The sequence below is a fragment of the Carcharodon carcharias genome, chromosome 19, assembly GCF_017639515.1.
Source record: "Carcharodon carcharias isolate sCarCar2 chromosome 19, sCarCar2.pri, whole genome shotgun sequence".
Classification (NCBI taxonomy): Eukaryota; Metazoa; Chordata; class Chondrichthyes; order Lamniformes; family Lamnidae; genus Carcharodon; species Carcharodon carcharias.
In genome coordinates, this window is record NC_054485.1 from 34,356,798 (window position 1) to 34,372,807 (window position 16,010).

The 16,010-nt window shown below is 40.1% G+C and overlaps 2 protein-coding genes across 2 annotated transcripts in view; both read right to left on the reverse strand.

Annotated features, from left to right (window-relative positions):
• Positions 1 to 3,686, reverse strand: part of lypla2 (lysophospholipase 2) — a 44,022-nt gene extending 40,336 nt beyond the window's left edge. The window contains exon 1 of the mRNA XM_041212450.1: positions 3,571 to 3,686. The gene's annotated coding sequence lies outside the window, so the exon portion shown is untranslated. The remainder of the gene's footprint in view (positions 1 to 3,570) is intronic.
• Positions 2,374 to 16,010, reverse strand: pithd1 (PITH (C-terminal proteasome-interacting domain of thioredoxin-like) domain containing 1). The gene is made up of 6 exons (XM_041212451.1): positions 15,753 to 16,010; positions 13,798 to 13,841; positions 11,416 to 11,493; positions 7,817 to 7,921; positions 6,521 to 6,629; positions 2,374 to 3,899 (listed from the first exon to the last, which is right to left on the reverse strand). Exons 1-6 carry the CDS (start codon positions 15,939 to 15,941, stop codon positions 3,798 to 3,800), a joined length of 627 nt encoding a protein of 208 aa, XP_041068385.1. The 5' UTR covers positions 15,942 to 16,010; the 3' UTR covers positions 2,374 to 3,797.

The following is a 16,010-nucleotide window of genomic DNA, read 5'->3' on the forward strand; positions in this document are numbered from 1 at the left end:
AGCTCTCTGCAACCACAACCCAAGACTGGAATGACAAAATCTACAATTATGCCATTATGTATTTTACACATCAGAGCTCAGTTCTATTTTGTATGTTTCTGTCTGTCCAAAGTGGTTTCAGGTGTTATAGGGGTTTGGTAAATTGATTAGGCACGGAGGTCTCAGGTCAGCTGATTATTTAATGGCTCAAAAGCCCAGGGAAACAAAGTTGGTAGAAAGATAGATGCCTATTGAGCAAAGCCAAGTACATCCTCAGCCTGCATTCTGTGAGGCACACAATGGGGAATTGCAAGATAAATTACATCTTTTAAACACAAGAGGAACTACATTTCTGCTGGTAGAAAGAATCTGGGGTGCATATGAGAAGACAAATTATAAACATGACATATGAAACTGCTGACTTTGCAATAATCTCCAATTGCAACAAATCTGTTGAAGTTTCAATGTTTGATTGAGGCTAACAAGTGACAAATAGAATGCTGTGTAATATGGGTATAAGTATGCTGCTGTTACAAATTCTATGGAGTCTTCCTTGTGTACATAAAACCTTATCTCATATGCTTGTAGCATGGGATCAGGTCATTGAGCCCAGATGTACTTTCTCAAACCTCCAAACCTTCATTTATTGAATCTCTTCACTAGTGCTGTGAACACAATCTAACCCATAGTTTGTCTCCTTAGGATTCTGAGCGATCATAGCTTTCTTTGGATATATTGGTGCTACCAGCTGTTTGGGCTTTGGAGACTTTTGCTCCTGTATTAGTGTCAAATGCTTGCGCCTTTTAGATCTATCTTGAGAAAGCACATAAGCTGGCCTCAAACAATAGTATAATTGTTCTTAATAATGGATCATATAAATCTAGAAGTTACTGGTTATGATTTTAGCATATTACACATTTTTGTATGAGTAGTTTGCAATTGTCATCATTAAAGAGGATGCTGCCAACGTAGCAGTAAAAGTTAGTAGCAATGTAGGGTAAAAATAGAGGATGTACATAAATGGTCGTCAGTCTTCCAGATTGAGAAGTCGCCCAGTTCAGATACTGAAGAAAGTAAGGGTAGAAATTCTGGAGGCTCTGGCCACAATTTTCTAATCTTCCTTGGATATTGAGGTGGTGCTAGAGAACTGAAAGATTGTAAATGTTTAAAAAAGAGGGATAAATTCAGCAACTACAGGGTCAATCTAACGGTGGTGGAACCAATTATAGACATAAACCAGGACAAAATTAGTTGGTATTTTGTAAAGTACGCACTAATGAATGAGAGTCAGCATGAATTTGTTGAAGACAAATTGTGTTTGACTAACTTGATCAAGTTCTTTGAAAGATAGAAGTACCACATAACAGACCTATAGACCTGTTAGCAAAACTAAAGCGCATGGCATTAAAGGGTTTTTGACAGTCTGGATACAAAAGAGAATATAATAAATATGAAGGGGAAAAAAAATTGAGTTACAGGGAAAGAGCAGGGTATTGGAACTAATTAGATAGCTCTACTAAAGAGCCAGCACAGGCCCAATAGGTCAAATGGTCATTTTCTATGCTGACAAACTCTATGGGCAGAATATTGCCGTCGGCGTGCGGGGGCAGGCCCAACACGCCGAAGTGTAAAATGACCCGCGGTGTCAGGCATGAATCCCGACATCATAGTGCATCATTTCAATATTTTGTTCGGTGGGCGTCCCCTGGAGGCGACTGCATGCCCGAACTATCAATGGCCTATTAAGACAATTAAAAAGGCAATTAATGCAACTTTAAGGTTGGCGGGCTGGCGAAGAGCCCAAGCGTTTTTCAGGAAACCTCATCCAGGGGCAGGATGAGGTTTCCTGAAGGTTTTAAAAAATAAATAAATTTTGCTAAATTGACAAACATGTCCCAACTCATGTGACACTGTCACATGAGGGGACACGTTTAAATAATTTTTCACTATATTTATAAAAAACGTTTCATTATCTCCAAGGCAGCTCCTTGCCTCGGAGTGATTGCTGCGATCTTTCGCGCGCATGCTGACTCTCCCTCCTCCGCCTGCACAGGTAGTGCTGAGCGCTACAGAACGCATATTACACTGGGCAGGCCTTAATTGGCCCGCCTGCATAAAATGACGGTGCGCAGCCAATCGCAAGTGGCAATCGTCTTTAACCTCCCCTGTGCTAGGGTAGCATTTAAATCAGACAAGATGGTAGTGGGTGGGAACCCCAGCACCTTCCTGCCTCCTCCTGATCAAGTCCATGGCAGGAATTTTGTCAGCTGTGTAGCATCCATCACAGGCCACAATTCAAGCTTATGGAAGATTTAAATCCTTTGGACAGCCTCAAGTTGGCTGTAGCTGAGTCACATTGTAAGTAAGATGTACATAAACAGATGGAGGGATTTATTCATTTCCTGAGTTCACATTTTATTTCCACCGCATTATTGCATACTCAAGACATGTACACAAGACAGCCCATTCACGCTTTGGTTGCTTGTGTGTTTAGAGTTAATTGCAATGCAGCTATTTTAACGAAATACACTTATTCAAAAAAAATTTCAACAGCAAATGTTAGCCAAGTAATTTGCAATGCAACCTTTAAAGAGCAGAGATGAGAGGATCACATATCAGTCCACTAACAGCAGATACATTTTATTTTATTTTCTTAAAACCATGGCTGCATTCTCTGGTGTTGTGGTAGTAAATTCCAAATCCGGAAAATGTAATGAAAAAGCTTGAGCAAAGTGGATCTATCAGCAAAAAACATCCAATCAATTTAAACTACATCCATATTAACATAAGCTTCAAGCTGTTCAATAAACCTCCATTCACCTGACTGATACTCAAAGGGCACAGTGCTGTCCACGTTTATGTAATCTAATGCACATAGGCATATGGGAAAGGCAGCAACTTGCAGGCAAAAATGGGGAAGAACTGATAGCAGATTACATAGTACTGATTTTGATATTATTGGATCATTTCACTCATTAAATCAATGCATTGTGGGCTGATTTCAGAGAGATTGGTTCTGTTGCCTCTGCTCCTGATCTGTGATTGTGTTTAAGTGTTACAGAAGTCCCTCTTCACAGTAATTTCAAGGGACTGACATCAGTTTATGCTTTTTATGGCACTTAAAAAGCATTGTTATGGATCTCCTGGACTCTGAAGAAATTCGTTCCCCATCTATTACAAAATCAATGAGGTCTCCAACCACAGGTACACAGATTTTAGTAATCTTGATTAGACATCACAGTGTGCTTTTTAAAGCAGTGTAATTAACCTTAAACAGATGTTTTTCCACTTTATAATTCATGAAAAATATAGGTTTTAAATGGTTGTTCTTCTAGACCACATTATTGCTCGAGAATCATATGGCAATAGGAGCAGAGCAATGTCACAAACAATGGATTATTCTGATGTGTGGATTTTGAGTGGCACGCAGGACTCAGATTTTCAGCATTCATTAACAATGTATAACACATTTGGCAAGGAAAAATCAAAATTAGGTATTTAATTTTAATAGAAAATATCCTGTTTTGAGGCTAGGAATATCAAACGCCAGCTACTTCAATTTAGTCACAAAATCAGGATTTTAACACTTACAAATCAAAGCAGCAACTGCGGACTCCAGTTCAACAGCGAATGTTACCTCCTCAGGAATCTTCTGTTCACCACACCTTATTCACAATTGTTTGGAACTTAGATATTGTACCAGTCTATTCTGCTGGGCGTTTAATGTAGAAGCCCCTGATATTCTGGAAGTGCTTTCTTCTTGTTAGGGTAGTGCAGTCATAAAATCTTGTGCATGCTAGAGCATCAGGAGTCACATTTTAAGCAATGAAGTGCGTCTGAGGAGTGATGAGGTCAATTTTGTGATCTGTAGGGTTGGCAGAAGCTTCATATGTACAAAGTGTCACTTCATGTCTGTGGCCCTGTCACAAAAGGAAAATGAAATATTCTACATGCTTCATTTTGTGTTACTTAATTCTAACAGAGGATTACTTTTTTTGTGTCCATCAAGAGATTGATGTCAATGACAAGGAAGTCACTTTTCAGAAGTAGCGATGCTTTAAAGTATTCTCAGGTAAGGTAAAGCACAGATTGGATTACACAGAGAAACCATTTAAAATTTGGCTCATGTAATAACCTTTAGAAAAAGGTTAATACATCCATGTAATATTTTCATTGTGCACCAAATATCTTTGTGCTCTGTATAAATAAGTGATGCTACTAATTTAGTGCAAAACCATGGGAATGTTTTGTACTCTAGACCCAATGGGAACGGAGTCAAAACTACACAAACATAGGACTCAGATGTCAGGAGAAAACTTTCACCTCCATCTACCTGGCTTAGATTTAAACTTAAGCATCAAAAGGTGATTTAAACCACTATTTTACTAAATTCCTACCTTCTCCCCAAAAAATATACTGATTTTAATTCTTAAAATGTTGGAGGCATTACCATCCTCCATCCTTGTAACCACACACTTCAAATCCTATCCAATACCAAGTCCTGCTCACCCTCAGAATCCATTCTGATGCTTCAATGCCTCAAATTTAAAATTCTCATTCTTACATTTAAATTGCGTCAAGGCCTCATCCCTCCCCATCTCTAGCTGCCTCTAGGTGTACAACCCCTCCAGAAGCCCGCTCTTATTACAGACCTTTTGCACACCACCATTTGCGACCATGCCTTTAGATGTAAATGCTCATGTTTCACAATTCTCTCCATAAACCTCTCCACATCTCTCTCTTTTTGACCTTCGTTAAAATCCACTTTCACAATCAAAACTCCTCCTAAAATTTCCTTCTTTGGTTTGGTGTCCGTTTGTGGTTTTACGCCTGTGAAGTGTCCTAGGATATTATCTAAATGTAAGTTGTTGTTGAATAGCAAGAAGCTGAATTAAAAAGTATTCCTTTCCTTTTTTCAGCTTTTTGTCTCATGAGACAATGGTTTGGGCCCTGGTGGTCAACTCCGTGTTAGACATTACCTAATGTGGCCCAGCCGCCCCATTCTGGCATGGCAGTCTCTGCTGCAGATGAAGACAGTGCACTGAAAAGGTGCAGGATTCGTTGGCCTCTGCCTCCACTGGGCCCTCTGCTTGGCCAGCTGAACTACTGGCAGTTAAAAAAGTAGTCAAAATAAATCTGAGGTTGGTAGCTAAATGCGCCAAACAATGTCCTATGAAACCATAGAAGCTCCTAGGTCAGATGCACACTATGTATGCAATTTATCTGAAATGATGCTATAATTAGTCTTAGTACCTCTGGCTGAGGAATAGAACAAACCTTTTTTTTAAAAAAAAAGTTACATTCAGTGGTGCATATGAAAAATGGACTTAAGGCGACAACAGGATCTGGCTTGACTCTGATGCCCCTTAGGATTAACAGGTTTACCAATACTGCCTGTCCTAAACTCATTATTGAAAGATGACCATGTCATGAAGGTACTGGGAGAATACTGAAACCTGTGGAAATGTATCCAAATATAAATCACATCATGCAGGATAGGAAGGGTAAAAAGGAACAGAATTAGAGATAAACTGGAAAAGGAAGAGTTTGACCGCCAATCATATTTCTAGGAGATGGCGAAGCAGAATTATTTACTCATGTACATGGAAAATATTATCCAGTGCATTTTATTTGATCATACAGACTTCAAAATACTGCAGTGAATTGATTTCAATATATACACACACAACAGGCCCCAGTGAAATTCCACACTATCTCACTGAAAGTATCATGGGCAGGATTTTACCGTCGGTGAGCGGGGGTGGGTCCCGCTTGCCGACGGGTAAAATAATGCGCAGTGACGTCGGGGGGAACTCCCGACGTCACTGAGTCCGATTTAAATTTTCAGGAAGGCGGGAGCGCAGCACAATCAGCTGCGGGCCCGCCAACCCGTCAATGGCCAATTGAGGCTATTGACAGGATCAGTTAAGCAGTTAAAGAAGCTGCCCATCCAACCTTAAGGTTGGCGGGTCGGCCAGGAGCCCCGGCGGCAATTATCATCAGGCGGGATGAGTTTTCAAGTACGTTTTAAATTTTTTTAATAAAGATTGTGTAAAAATTATGGACGTGTCCCAACTCATGTGACATTGTCACATGAGGGGACATGTAAGGGAACTTTTATTTTTCTACTTTTAACTTTTTTTACGTGTAGAGCCGATCCCCCTGAGGCTGCACTTAGCCTCAGGGAGATGAGTGCGCTCTTTCGTGCACATGTGCGAAAGAGCACACTCTCAATTTTGGGATCTCCCCCCCGCCCGCAGAGAAGCGCATAACGCTTCCTTGCGGACATCATGCTGGGCAGGCCTTAATTGGCCTGCCCACGTAAAATGGCGCTGCGCCTCTGATCAGGGGTGCCAATCGGAAGTGTGCTGGCATGCACATGCCCATCAACATCCCCCCCAACAGGTGGAAAATTCTGTCCCATGTGCTCTTCCAAGGCCATCAATCTCACTGGTGTACAATATCACCCCAAGAGGAATGTAAGCTCAACCAGTGAATTGTTTTTAAACTTTTCAAAGCTAATTTTAATATTCAGACTTACCTCTGACCACTCCCCTCGCAATCCTACATAATAAATTTTTGAAGTCTCTGCACCAAAATTCTTGGTTATGTGAATGGAAAGGTGGTGAACACCGGAGAAACGAGCTATCCTAAAAAGGAAAATAAAAACACAGGTAGAAATATTAAAAAGTATTGAACCTGCTGTAATTACTAATTGGGGTATAAGTAATTCAAGGTATCACTTTCTGCGGGTAACAGTGGGTAATTATAAGATGTCTCGATAACGAGTGATACAACTTTAAAATACCGCTATGATATCTGTTGATGGCTCTTGCAAATGTAAAAGGATAGCTGTGCATATTTTAGCCATTTAGCTAATTAACTATTTTGACTACATTATTCAATACCACTTGGCAAAGTCTGAACAGGGCATGATAGCAAAATAATTTGGCTGGCCTGCAAAGAAGGGATATTTTAGGCACTCAGCTTTCTGAGCGCTATTTACTATTTTTGGCCACCTGCAATGGCAACCAGCTAGCTGCAAATGTAGCTTTTGGAGGTGCAGGTTAAAACTATCTACTCTGTTGGTGCACTGCCTTTAGATGCAAGAACGCTGCTCTAATTACAGTCACTTTTGATTTATCATCAGTATTAAACTGCAAACAAAAATGGGCAATGACTGAATTTCAACTTATACTGAATTTTCAGCAGTTTTCTTATCATTGTTGCAATGACTGTATTGTGATTATCCAAATTAATTTCACCCTCAGTGTTTGAGAGAAGCTTTCATCTAGGCAGTCTGGATCTGAACCCAAGTTCCAAAGGTAAAGGATCAGCATGCTAACTCACTATCAAAGCAATATTGACAAAATTATTTAATAGTTTTTGAGATAACTGGATATGCTAAACATTGTTAATGTATTTTGGAACTTTGAACAAATTCTGGAAGAGGTTCATTGTGTTTATTTTTAATTACAATCTAATGTCAGGCAAAACCAAAACTTGGTAAATAATCTTCTCCCGTGGACCATTATTTATTAACTTTGAATAACATGCATTTACTTTCAGTTCTATATTAGTATCAATTCAAGAGATTTTGGGGGTCAGGGATTTTGGTGAACCTGTGGGGCAGAGTAAGAATTGGTCTTTAACTTTAGTACAAAACAGGCTTGCAGTGAATCAGCAGCCAACTTTACACTGCTTGATTTTCTTTCGATTAGAAAAAGGGACTCAGTTTAAAATGGGCTGCTGAGTTGCTGAGCATGTTTCAAATTATTGGTGAAGACCAATTTCACCTCCTTTATTTTTTTTTGAAACAAAACAAAAATGGACATACTTTGTAGTATATTCCAGCTCCCCTGTGGGATCTCGGCTAAGCTGAAACACCTGATCAGGTTCTCTACCTGCATCATCGAACGACATATGTGGGATGTTCTTATACCTGATTCAAAAAAAAAGGAATTGATTAGCATATCCTATGTTACTTATGAATTATCTATAAGTGTATAAGCACTTAAAAAAGGACAACATTTCCAGATTCATTTCTTTCTTTATTCTTCTTCCCTCTGTCACAATGGTATTACTTGTGCACGAGTGATATTAATCTGTAATTTCACTGGCTGACCAAGCACACACTGAACTGTTTAAAAAGGAATTTTTAAAGAAAAGAAAAGACACTGACTAAAGATGGCTGCCACAAGTCACTTGACAACTGGTATTACAAGTTGGCCAGCTTCTGGAAAGCTATACTGTGACTTGCAATTCAGACATGCCCAGATACCCTCATGGAATTTCACACCTGAGGATGTCCAAAACTATTTTGAAAGGATTTAGTGAAAAATGTACCGGACCTAACATGTACATTTCCATAAGACTACTTTTCCAACAGAGACAGAAAGTCTGCTAGAACAATGGTTATATGGAGATATGTCTTCCTATCTCATCAAAATGGATAATGACTCATTCAGGGGCTTAATGGCTGGAACATTACAGAATCTACTCACCCCCAGCCATGAAACAAAAGTACATCGGTTCAGATTCAAATGAACAAACACCTGCTGAAATCATTTGGGGTGGGGGGGGGGTCATATGACTTAAGTAACCATTTTTAAATCTCTTTAATACAGCACGGAAGCTGCAAACAGTGGTCAGTAATCTGAAAAAACTGTCAAAGCTGTAAGGATCTCCCTTCTCTCCTCTCCCAAGTTAAGACCCTATCTCTTACAGTTTAAAAATCCAGCACAGAGATAGTGAATTTTCCATCAAAAGGAACCCAAGTGCAAAACTCATCAACTTCTGGCAGAGACGGAGTGTAGATTAAAAAGAAATTGTCTCTGGCAATTGAAGTTACAGGGGCTTCAACTCTACTGGAGCCTAACAGAACTTGGAAAAATTTCTGCTGCAGCCAGAGTGACTAGCTAAGGACTCAAACAGTGAACTCTCAAATTTCTTATCTTTCAGCATTGAACCTTAATTTGGCTAAGAAAGTAACTGCCTACCTACAGTATAACTTGTAAATTTTACATACTTGTGTGTTTGAATGTGAGTTGCGAAAGTTTGAGAAGTGCTGGTTTATCTTTTTAAATGTTTTGCTATCACTACCTGGATGGGTTTTTAGCTCAATAAAAACTAACCCCTTTTTGTTTTAAACCTCAAGAAAGCCTGTCAGATTTGTTTCTTTGCAACCAGTACATAAATGGTTAAAACAAGCCATTGCGTAAAATTCCTTCATTCTCCAAATTCACAAGAAAACCCTGTTCCGGTCAGACTTGAGGTGGTAGGGGAGTCATATTTTACCTCTCCTCACGTGGCCATAACACCTCTTACTTATCTACAAAAAGCCACAAGCCAGCTTCCTTTAACTTGTGCTTTTAACTTACCACATTAAATCACGATCAATGTTTTACTACAATCAATGGGAGAAGTGTTTGCTGCAAGGCATGAGGACGTAGTTACCTGTAGCTCTATTATAATTCTATAAAATACATCACAGATAGACTAAAAATGTTCTCAACCGTGGCTGATAGATGCAAGATTTTGGACTTTGGTTAGAAGAACTTAAGAACGTAAAAAAATTAGGAGCAGGAATAGACCATATAGCCCGTCGAGCCTGCTCAGCCACTCAATACAATCCTGGCTGATCTGTGGCATCAACTCCACTTTCCCGCCCACTCTATATCCCTTGATTCTCTGAGACACCAATTATTTGTCTCTCTCAACATAAATGTATTCAGTGATGGGAGTATCCACAACCCTCTGGGGTAGATTTCCAAAGAGGTTACTGACTATATTTCCTATCCAAAAAAATCAAGCTACTCCTTGCCACAATGCATGTACAATTTACCTCACTCCACTGTATTACCTTTTACCCCGAACAGGCCTCCCTCTCTTCCTACTTCCAAAGCACCCAACACTACCACCAGACAGCCTGTCCTGCCACACACTCCAACCTGACAACTCATCCCACGTTGTGGAATATCACACTTTTGATCATAACCAGGGATCACTTTTATATTGTATAAGTCTTATTACGCTTTTACTTTCATTAAAGGTCAGTAAGAACTTGAAGAATGAAATAGGGAATTCTACCCAAAATTGAAAAAAGTGATATTTCCCCCCAGGAACTGGTTTCAACTTGAAGTGCTCACTGAGTTGAGCATGGTTGCATTTAGATATATGCTACACTTATGCTACAATTGCCAAATTTACAGTATACATTCAATATGCACTTTGGAAACTTTCCTGGCTCTGTATTGGGAAAGACTGTTAAGTCTGCTTAACCCCAGAAGATTTAAACAGCCTTTATTTTCCTCCCTCATTGATCATTTCACTGCTCACATCCCTGCCCCATGACAGTACCTGCCCACCTCTTCGCCATTTGCTACCTCTCCCTCCTATAGATGCTGTTGCCTCTCCCATATTGCCCCATCCTGACCAACCTTACTTTCTTTAAAGCTTTTAAAATAGTGAACATGATGCAAATGTTTTAAAGAACTCATAACCAATTTCCAAGTCATGGCTGTGAACAGTTTTAGTACGTTCCCCAGTGGCACTTCACAACCCCCTTTTAATACTCTCCTATTCAAGCATCCGCCTTCAGTACTCCCATAGCCCCAAACCACCCTTCTCCCACTGTGACCCCGAAGGATCTCCCACCCACACATCACTGCCATCAGCACAGGATGGTCACAGTTCTATTAGATAGCTCACCATCAGCTTCTCACAGCAACTAGTGATAGTAAATAATTGGGGCCTTTCCAGGGTTGCCTACAACCCAAGAACATTTCTCTGGCAATGAGCAAGTACTTTTACATGGAATCTCCCACAGGACATTAAAAATGTTGCACAGAGTCTATGGTAAAACAAATTGTACATGGTCTGTGAAAGGGCTAGGCTTGGTGGGTTGAATGGTTCCTTGTGTACCTTTAACTTCAGTCATTCACTAAGCATTTATGTGGAGACATAGAACGATGAATAAATTTTTGTAATTCATTGGTGTCCCAGCTTTGTAAGTTATTCAGAACTACCATTTTCAATCCCCTAACAGCCCAAGTTAATACTTTGAGAATAGTGTTCATTAGCAATTTGTCACAGTACACTAAGAAAATCTATCCCACCGGTTCACTGGGTTTGCATACTTGTAAAGGCTGGGGTTATTTTAGTTAGGCCAACCATCATTTTTAGAATATTCAACAATTTAGTAATGCAGCTAAAAATGTAACTTTAGATGAGAAAAATATATTCAATGATTAGCTGTCCAAAAACACATATACCGCTCTCTACTAGAACCACCTAACGATTGACAGTTTCATAGTAAAAGCATAAGATGCATCTTTTACAACACAGTTAAATACAATTCCACTTTTTAATAAACTGTTACTTTTTAATGATGATGTGGAGTAGCTTAAAATAATAATAAAATGTTTTGGCACTTACAGTCTCATTTCTGATGGATGGGTGTCATCATCATCCCCAATTATTATTATTCCTTTCAGCTTCACACTGCCTGTGAAACTGAAACAAGATACAGAGTAATTATCACTTTAAACAGCTCAGCAGATCTAGGACCTTATTCTGGTATGTATAGATGTGCAGGTCTCCTCCTTTACTCACTTCAAGCAATCAAGTATATTAAAAAAAATGGAATCTGAAACAAGTCTCAGATCCATCACTTCTACACTGGAATGTGTTCAGCCTCGCGTTCCTACATGGATCCTTTGATCTCCTGACTGGTTCCCTATCCGTGGTGCTCCACCCTATCCTCTGGAACTCACTCCATAAATCAGTGCCTCCTGTTTCCAAAAAAACCTTCTCAAAACCCTTGCCTCGTTTTTAGATCCCATAACCTGATTTCATCTATTTTTCTTCAGCTCAATGCATTGTGAAACGTTCCAAAATATTATTCCAATGTTACAAATGATGTTATAAAAATGCAAGTTATATGTACTGAGTGCAATAAAAACTGGCAATTAGACTCAAGCTGCAATTCAGTTTTTGCATTCTGTATAGCTTCATAAACTGGTCAGACATTTCTTGGAGGCCTATAGAACTGGATTTAATGTAACTCATCATGGCGAAAACCAAGGCAGTCTGGCCCACTTATTCGTGGGAGAGTCTGCTGGTGGCAGGAGAACCTCCCCCTATTAAGGAGGTGCGGGAGTCCTGGCCGGTGGCAGCAGGATGTCAATTAGACTCATTAATGAGCCAACTGACATCCGTTATCGTTGAGCCCACCGCAATTTAGTGGTGCCTGAGGGATTTAATGGGAGCCACAAGGCTCTCCTGCACCTTTGAAAGGCAACCCAGCAAACCTCGTCAGACTTACCAGCGGCCTAGGGGGATGCGGGAAGGGTGGGGTTCCTTGTTATCAGGAACTCGGTACCCAATTGAGGGACCTGGCTTCGGGAAGGGGAGGAGCCACTGAAAGGCATCCTCTGCCCTTACCTCTGAGTCCCACTGACGACCAACCATGCAACACTCATCGTGCCCTCACTCACCTTGGTCTGGAGTCCCATGACATTCCTGGGCCTCTGGTGAGTACACTACCAGCTCTCGAAAGGCAGGACATCTGCTGCTGGAGACCTCAATCGTGGGAGACCCCCAGTGGCGGTCACTTAAGTGCCTGCAGGGCACGTGATTCTGTCCGGCCTCCCATAAGGAACTGATAGGGGTTCCCCACTGGTTCTCCGTCCGGTGGGTGAGACCCCCATCAGCCCCACAAAATCCAGCCCATGGTGTCACAAGATACAATTTGTTTAACTACAGATTCAAGGTTTACTTTTAGCTAATGCCCTACGAAGTTTAATAGTGACACCAAGTGGCAGACAACTTATATTTCAATGAACAACAGTTATGGAATTCCAGGGGTTTTATTTACAATATAAAAGCCAAAAGGTAATAATGAACTAATATTAAATCTGACCAAGACGTCAGTTAAGGAGTACTGTGTGCCATATTGAGCTCCACATTTATAGGAAGAATAATGAAGTCTTAGAAAGGGAAGAAATCAGATTCATGTGGATGCTGCCTGGTATGAATATAAATATAAAGAAAGGCTTAAAAAATTGGGTTGTTTTACATGAGAACGCTGCAGATTATGGGGTGAATTAATAGAAATATTTATGAAGTAATGGGACAGGCTAGGTAGAAACAGATTGTTTCCAGTAATTGAGGGTTCAAGATCACAGTTGAAACATTAAATATAAATTATTTAAAATAGGGGGCAGGAAAATTGTCTCTTACAGAGAGTAATGAGACTGTGAAATCACTTGCTAAATTGCAAATAAACCATGTCAACATTCAAGATTAGATTGGATAGGTGGATAAAGAAAATTTAGTTAAAGGCTTATTGAAACAGGATGAGTAAATATGTTTAGGACTATTTGCTGTAGTGGAGGATAACGGGTGACACAGCCAAATAACCCAATTTCATATTGTAACTTCTATATATCAGTATTTCTATGCATTGCAGGGGAGCAGGAAAAGACCAGAAAGAAAAATGTCCCCGTGGTACTTCTACAGATATGCTAAAGATCAGTTCACAGCAGTATTAGCAAAGCTTGCATCCAGTTTGCCTATTGCCTCAGGTGTTGTGAAGTTCGACAAACCAGAAATTCAATGTACCTTCAAATTTCTGACATAAACTCAGCGAGAGTAAACATTTTTCTTACAGAAAACTTAGCACCTATTTATTATCACGTGGATTTCAAGTGTTTGATAGTATACAAATGCCTGTCAAAATACTTAAACTATATACATGTATATTTCAATGGGGTGGTGCAACCATGTGTAGAGGTTTATTTTTTAAATGGTACTTACGGAATATTAAAGAGTAATTCCTCATCGTCATCACTTTCTACAAACTGCAATAGAAAAGTTACAAAACACATCAGACATTGGTACGGTTTCTTTTCATTCAGTTACATTAATTGGCATTGCCATTTTTTTCAAAATTTTCTGGATCCAATATCCCACATAGCTAATTGACCAATTCCTGTGTTGCTTCAAACATGACAACAATATGGTATTAAATTTGGTACTTTAAGTTTTGCATCTTTAATCATCCATTTAATTTTTTTCCTACTTATACCAAATGAAGTCATCTGCACATGAGATTAAATAAGCAGGTGTCTTTTTTTTTTGTTTTACACAGGAATGTTGCCAGGGCTGGAAAATTGCAGCTATGGGGAAGGGTTAGGATTGTTTTCCTTAGAGCAGAGGCGGCTGAGGGGTGACCTAATTGAGGTATACAAAATTATGAGGAGGTAGGGTAGACAGGAAAGACCTGTTTTCCCTAGCTGAGGAGTCAATTACCAGGGGCATAGATTTAAGGTGATTGGTAGGAGGATTAGAGGGGAAAAGAGGAAAAAAAATTTCACCCAGAGGATGGTGGGCATCTGCCTAAAATTGGTGGTTGAGGCTAAAACGTTTAACTCATTTAAAAGATACCTGAATCTGCACCTGAAGTGCTGTAACCTGCAAGGCTATGGATTAGGTGTTGAAAGTGGGATTAAAAATGAGCAGCTAGTTTCATTTGTTCGTCCTTTTCTGGCCAGTGCAGACACGATGGGCTGAATGGCCTCTTTCTGTGCCGTATCTTTTCTATGGTTCTATTTTTATTCACAATTTGTTTTGCCTAGCACACCTGAAGAAACAGCTTAAAACAAAACATTATCAGATGCACAGTTTGTCATTGACTTTACATAATCGTATTCAGCAAATTTAATACAGCATTGTTCAGAATAGCATTGTAAGAATATTTTGCAACAATTGAAAATTAAAATCATATTCTAGTGCCTCCATGTAGCTGTTGAGGCTCTAAAGATGAAAGTACAGACCTCAAAGAGATCAACAACATTTCTGGGTATTTTGTTTCCCCAAGTGGAAATCTTGGTTGCTGTTATTAAATTTTCCTGTCTGAAGACACAGCTGCTTAGCATTCATCAGCACTGCTAGTGTTCTGAATAACATTCTTGTCTAGTCTGCCACTGCAGCAGAACTGTTAATATAGAGTATATATACTATGCAGAACACAGTGAATTAATTGTTGGAGATCTATAGTAACGATCTTATAGGATTTACATCTTTATATCTCTATTGCTGTAACTCAATTATATCAAACCACTGCAAAGGATAAAAAAAGACCATTTAGCTGCAATCAAGGCATCGCATTGGGACATGACATTAGCATATCCAGCCCAACTGACACTGTAAAGTCTTTTTTAAACTTAATGTGGGGACTGGTGCCAAAGCTGAGTGAGCTGTCCTGCAGACGAGCCAAGCAATGGCCTGACATAGCCATGATTCTTAAAATTATGAATATCAGCCATTTCTCTCCAGCTGTAGGGCAGGAGATACCATGACCACCCCAATAACAGAACTAACCCACCAGATGTTTGGGCACAGTGGCATTCATTCAGGGAACGATTCTTTCTGGCAATTATCTGAAATTATCGAGTTAAATTCTGCTCTGGTGGTTTATATGATCGCAACCAGATGGCATCCCCGTGATCGATTCTAAGCAATGCTTATTCTGCATAATACGTTAGAGGTTTCGCTTCTTAAATCCTGAAAAACAGGATTTACTGCAAATCTCCGAACTTGACTAGAGGCCTCTCTCTCTCTGGCTCTATGTTCCAAACAGCAATTTACAGTAAGTACTATGTGGCTCTGTAGCCACAGTGGAATCAGTATCTGAGGTGTGTCTCCTCCGCAGTGTGAATACAACGTATATCGGAATAAGGACAAGTATCTCCTGACACTGCTGGCCGCACCTTGGTCCGGTCCTGTCTCTCCTCCCAGGGCTTGAAGACCAGTTTGCCAGAGCCCTCACTCGCTTCATTCAGACACTCCAGCCTCTCCTGGTCGATCTTCCGAAATAGGCCGTACTCCAGGCCTCTCTCGGCAGGGTCCTGGTGCCCCTCGCACTGACATTGGCCGTGCCCATGGCTGTGTCCAGACATCTTGACTCCAGCCGGTTTACCACGCCGCAAACTGTATTTTTACAACTGTCGCGCTGTGAGTCGGCGCGA

Excerpts from the sequence above, each read along its gene's own strand:
- pithd1 (XM_041212451.1), bottom strand. The coding sequence starts at position 15,941 with ATGTCTGGACACAGCCATGGGCACGGCCAATGTCAGTGCGAGGGGCAC. Across the intron at positions 6,630-7,816 it reads GAGCTGGAATATACTACAAA|GATAGCTCGTTTCTCCGGTG; the intron begins GTATGTCCATTT and ends TTTCCTTTTTAG. Across the intron at positions 3,900-6,520 it reads TGCGAGGGGAGTGGTCAGAG|GGCCACAGACATGAAGTGAC; the intron begins GTAAGTCTGAAT and ends CTTTTGTGACAG.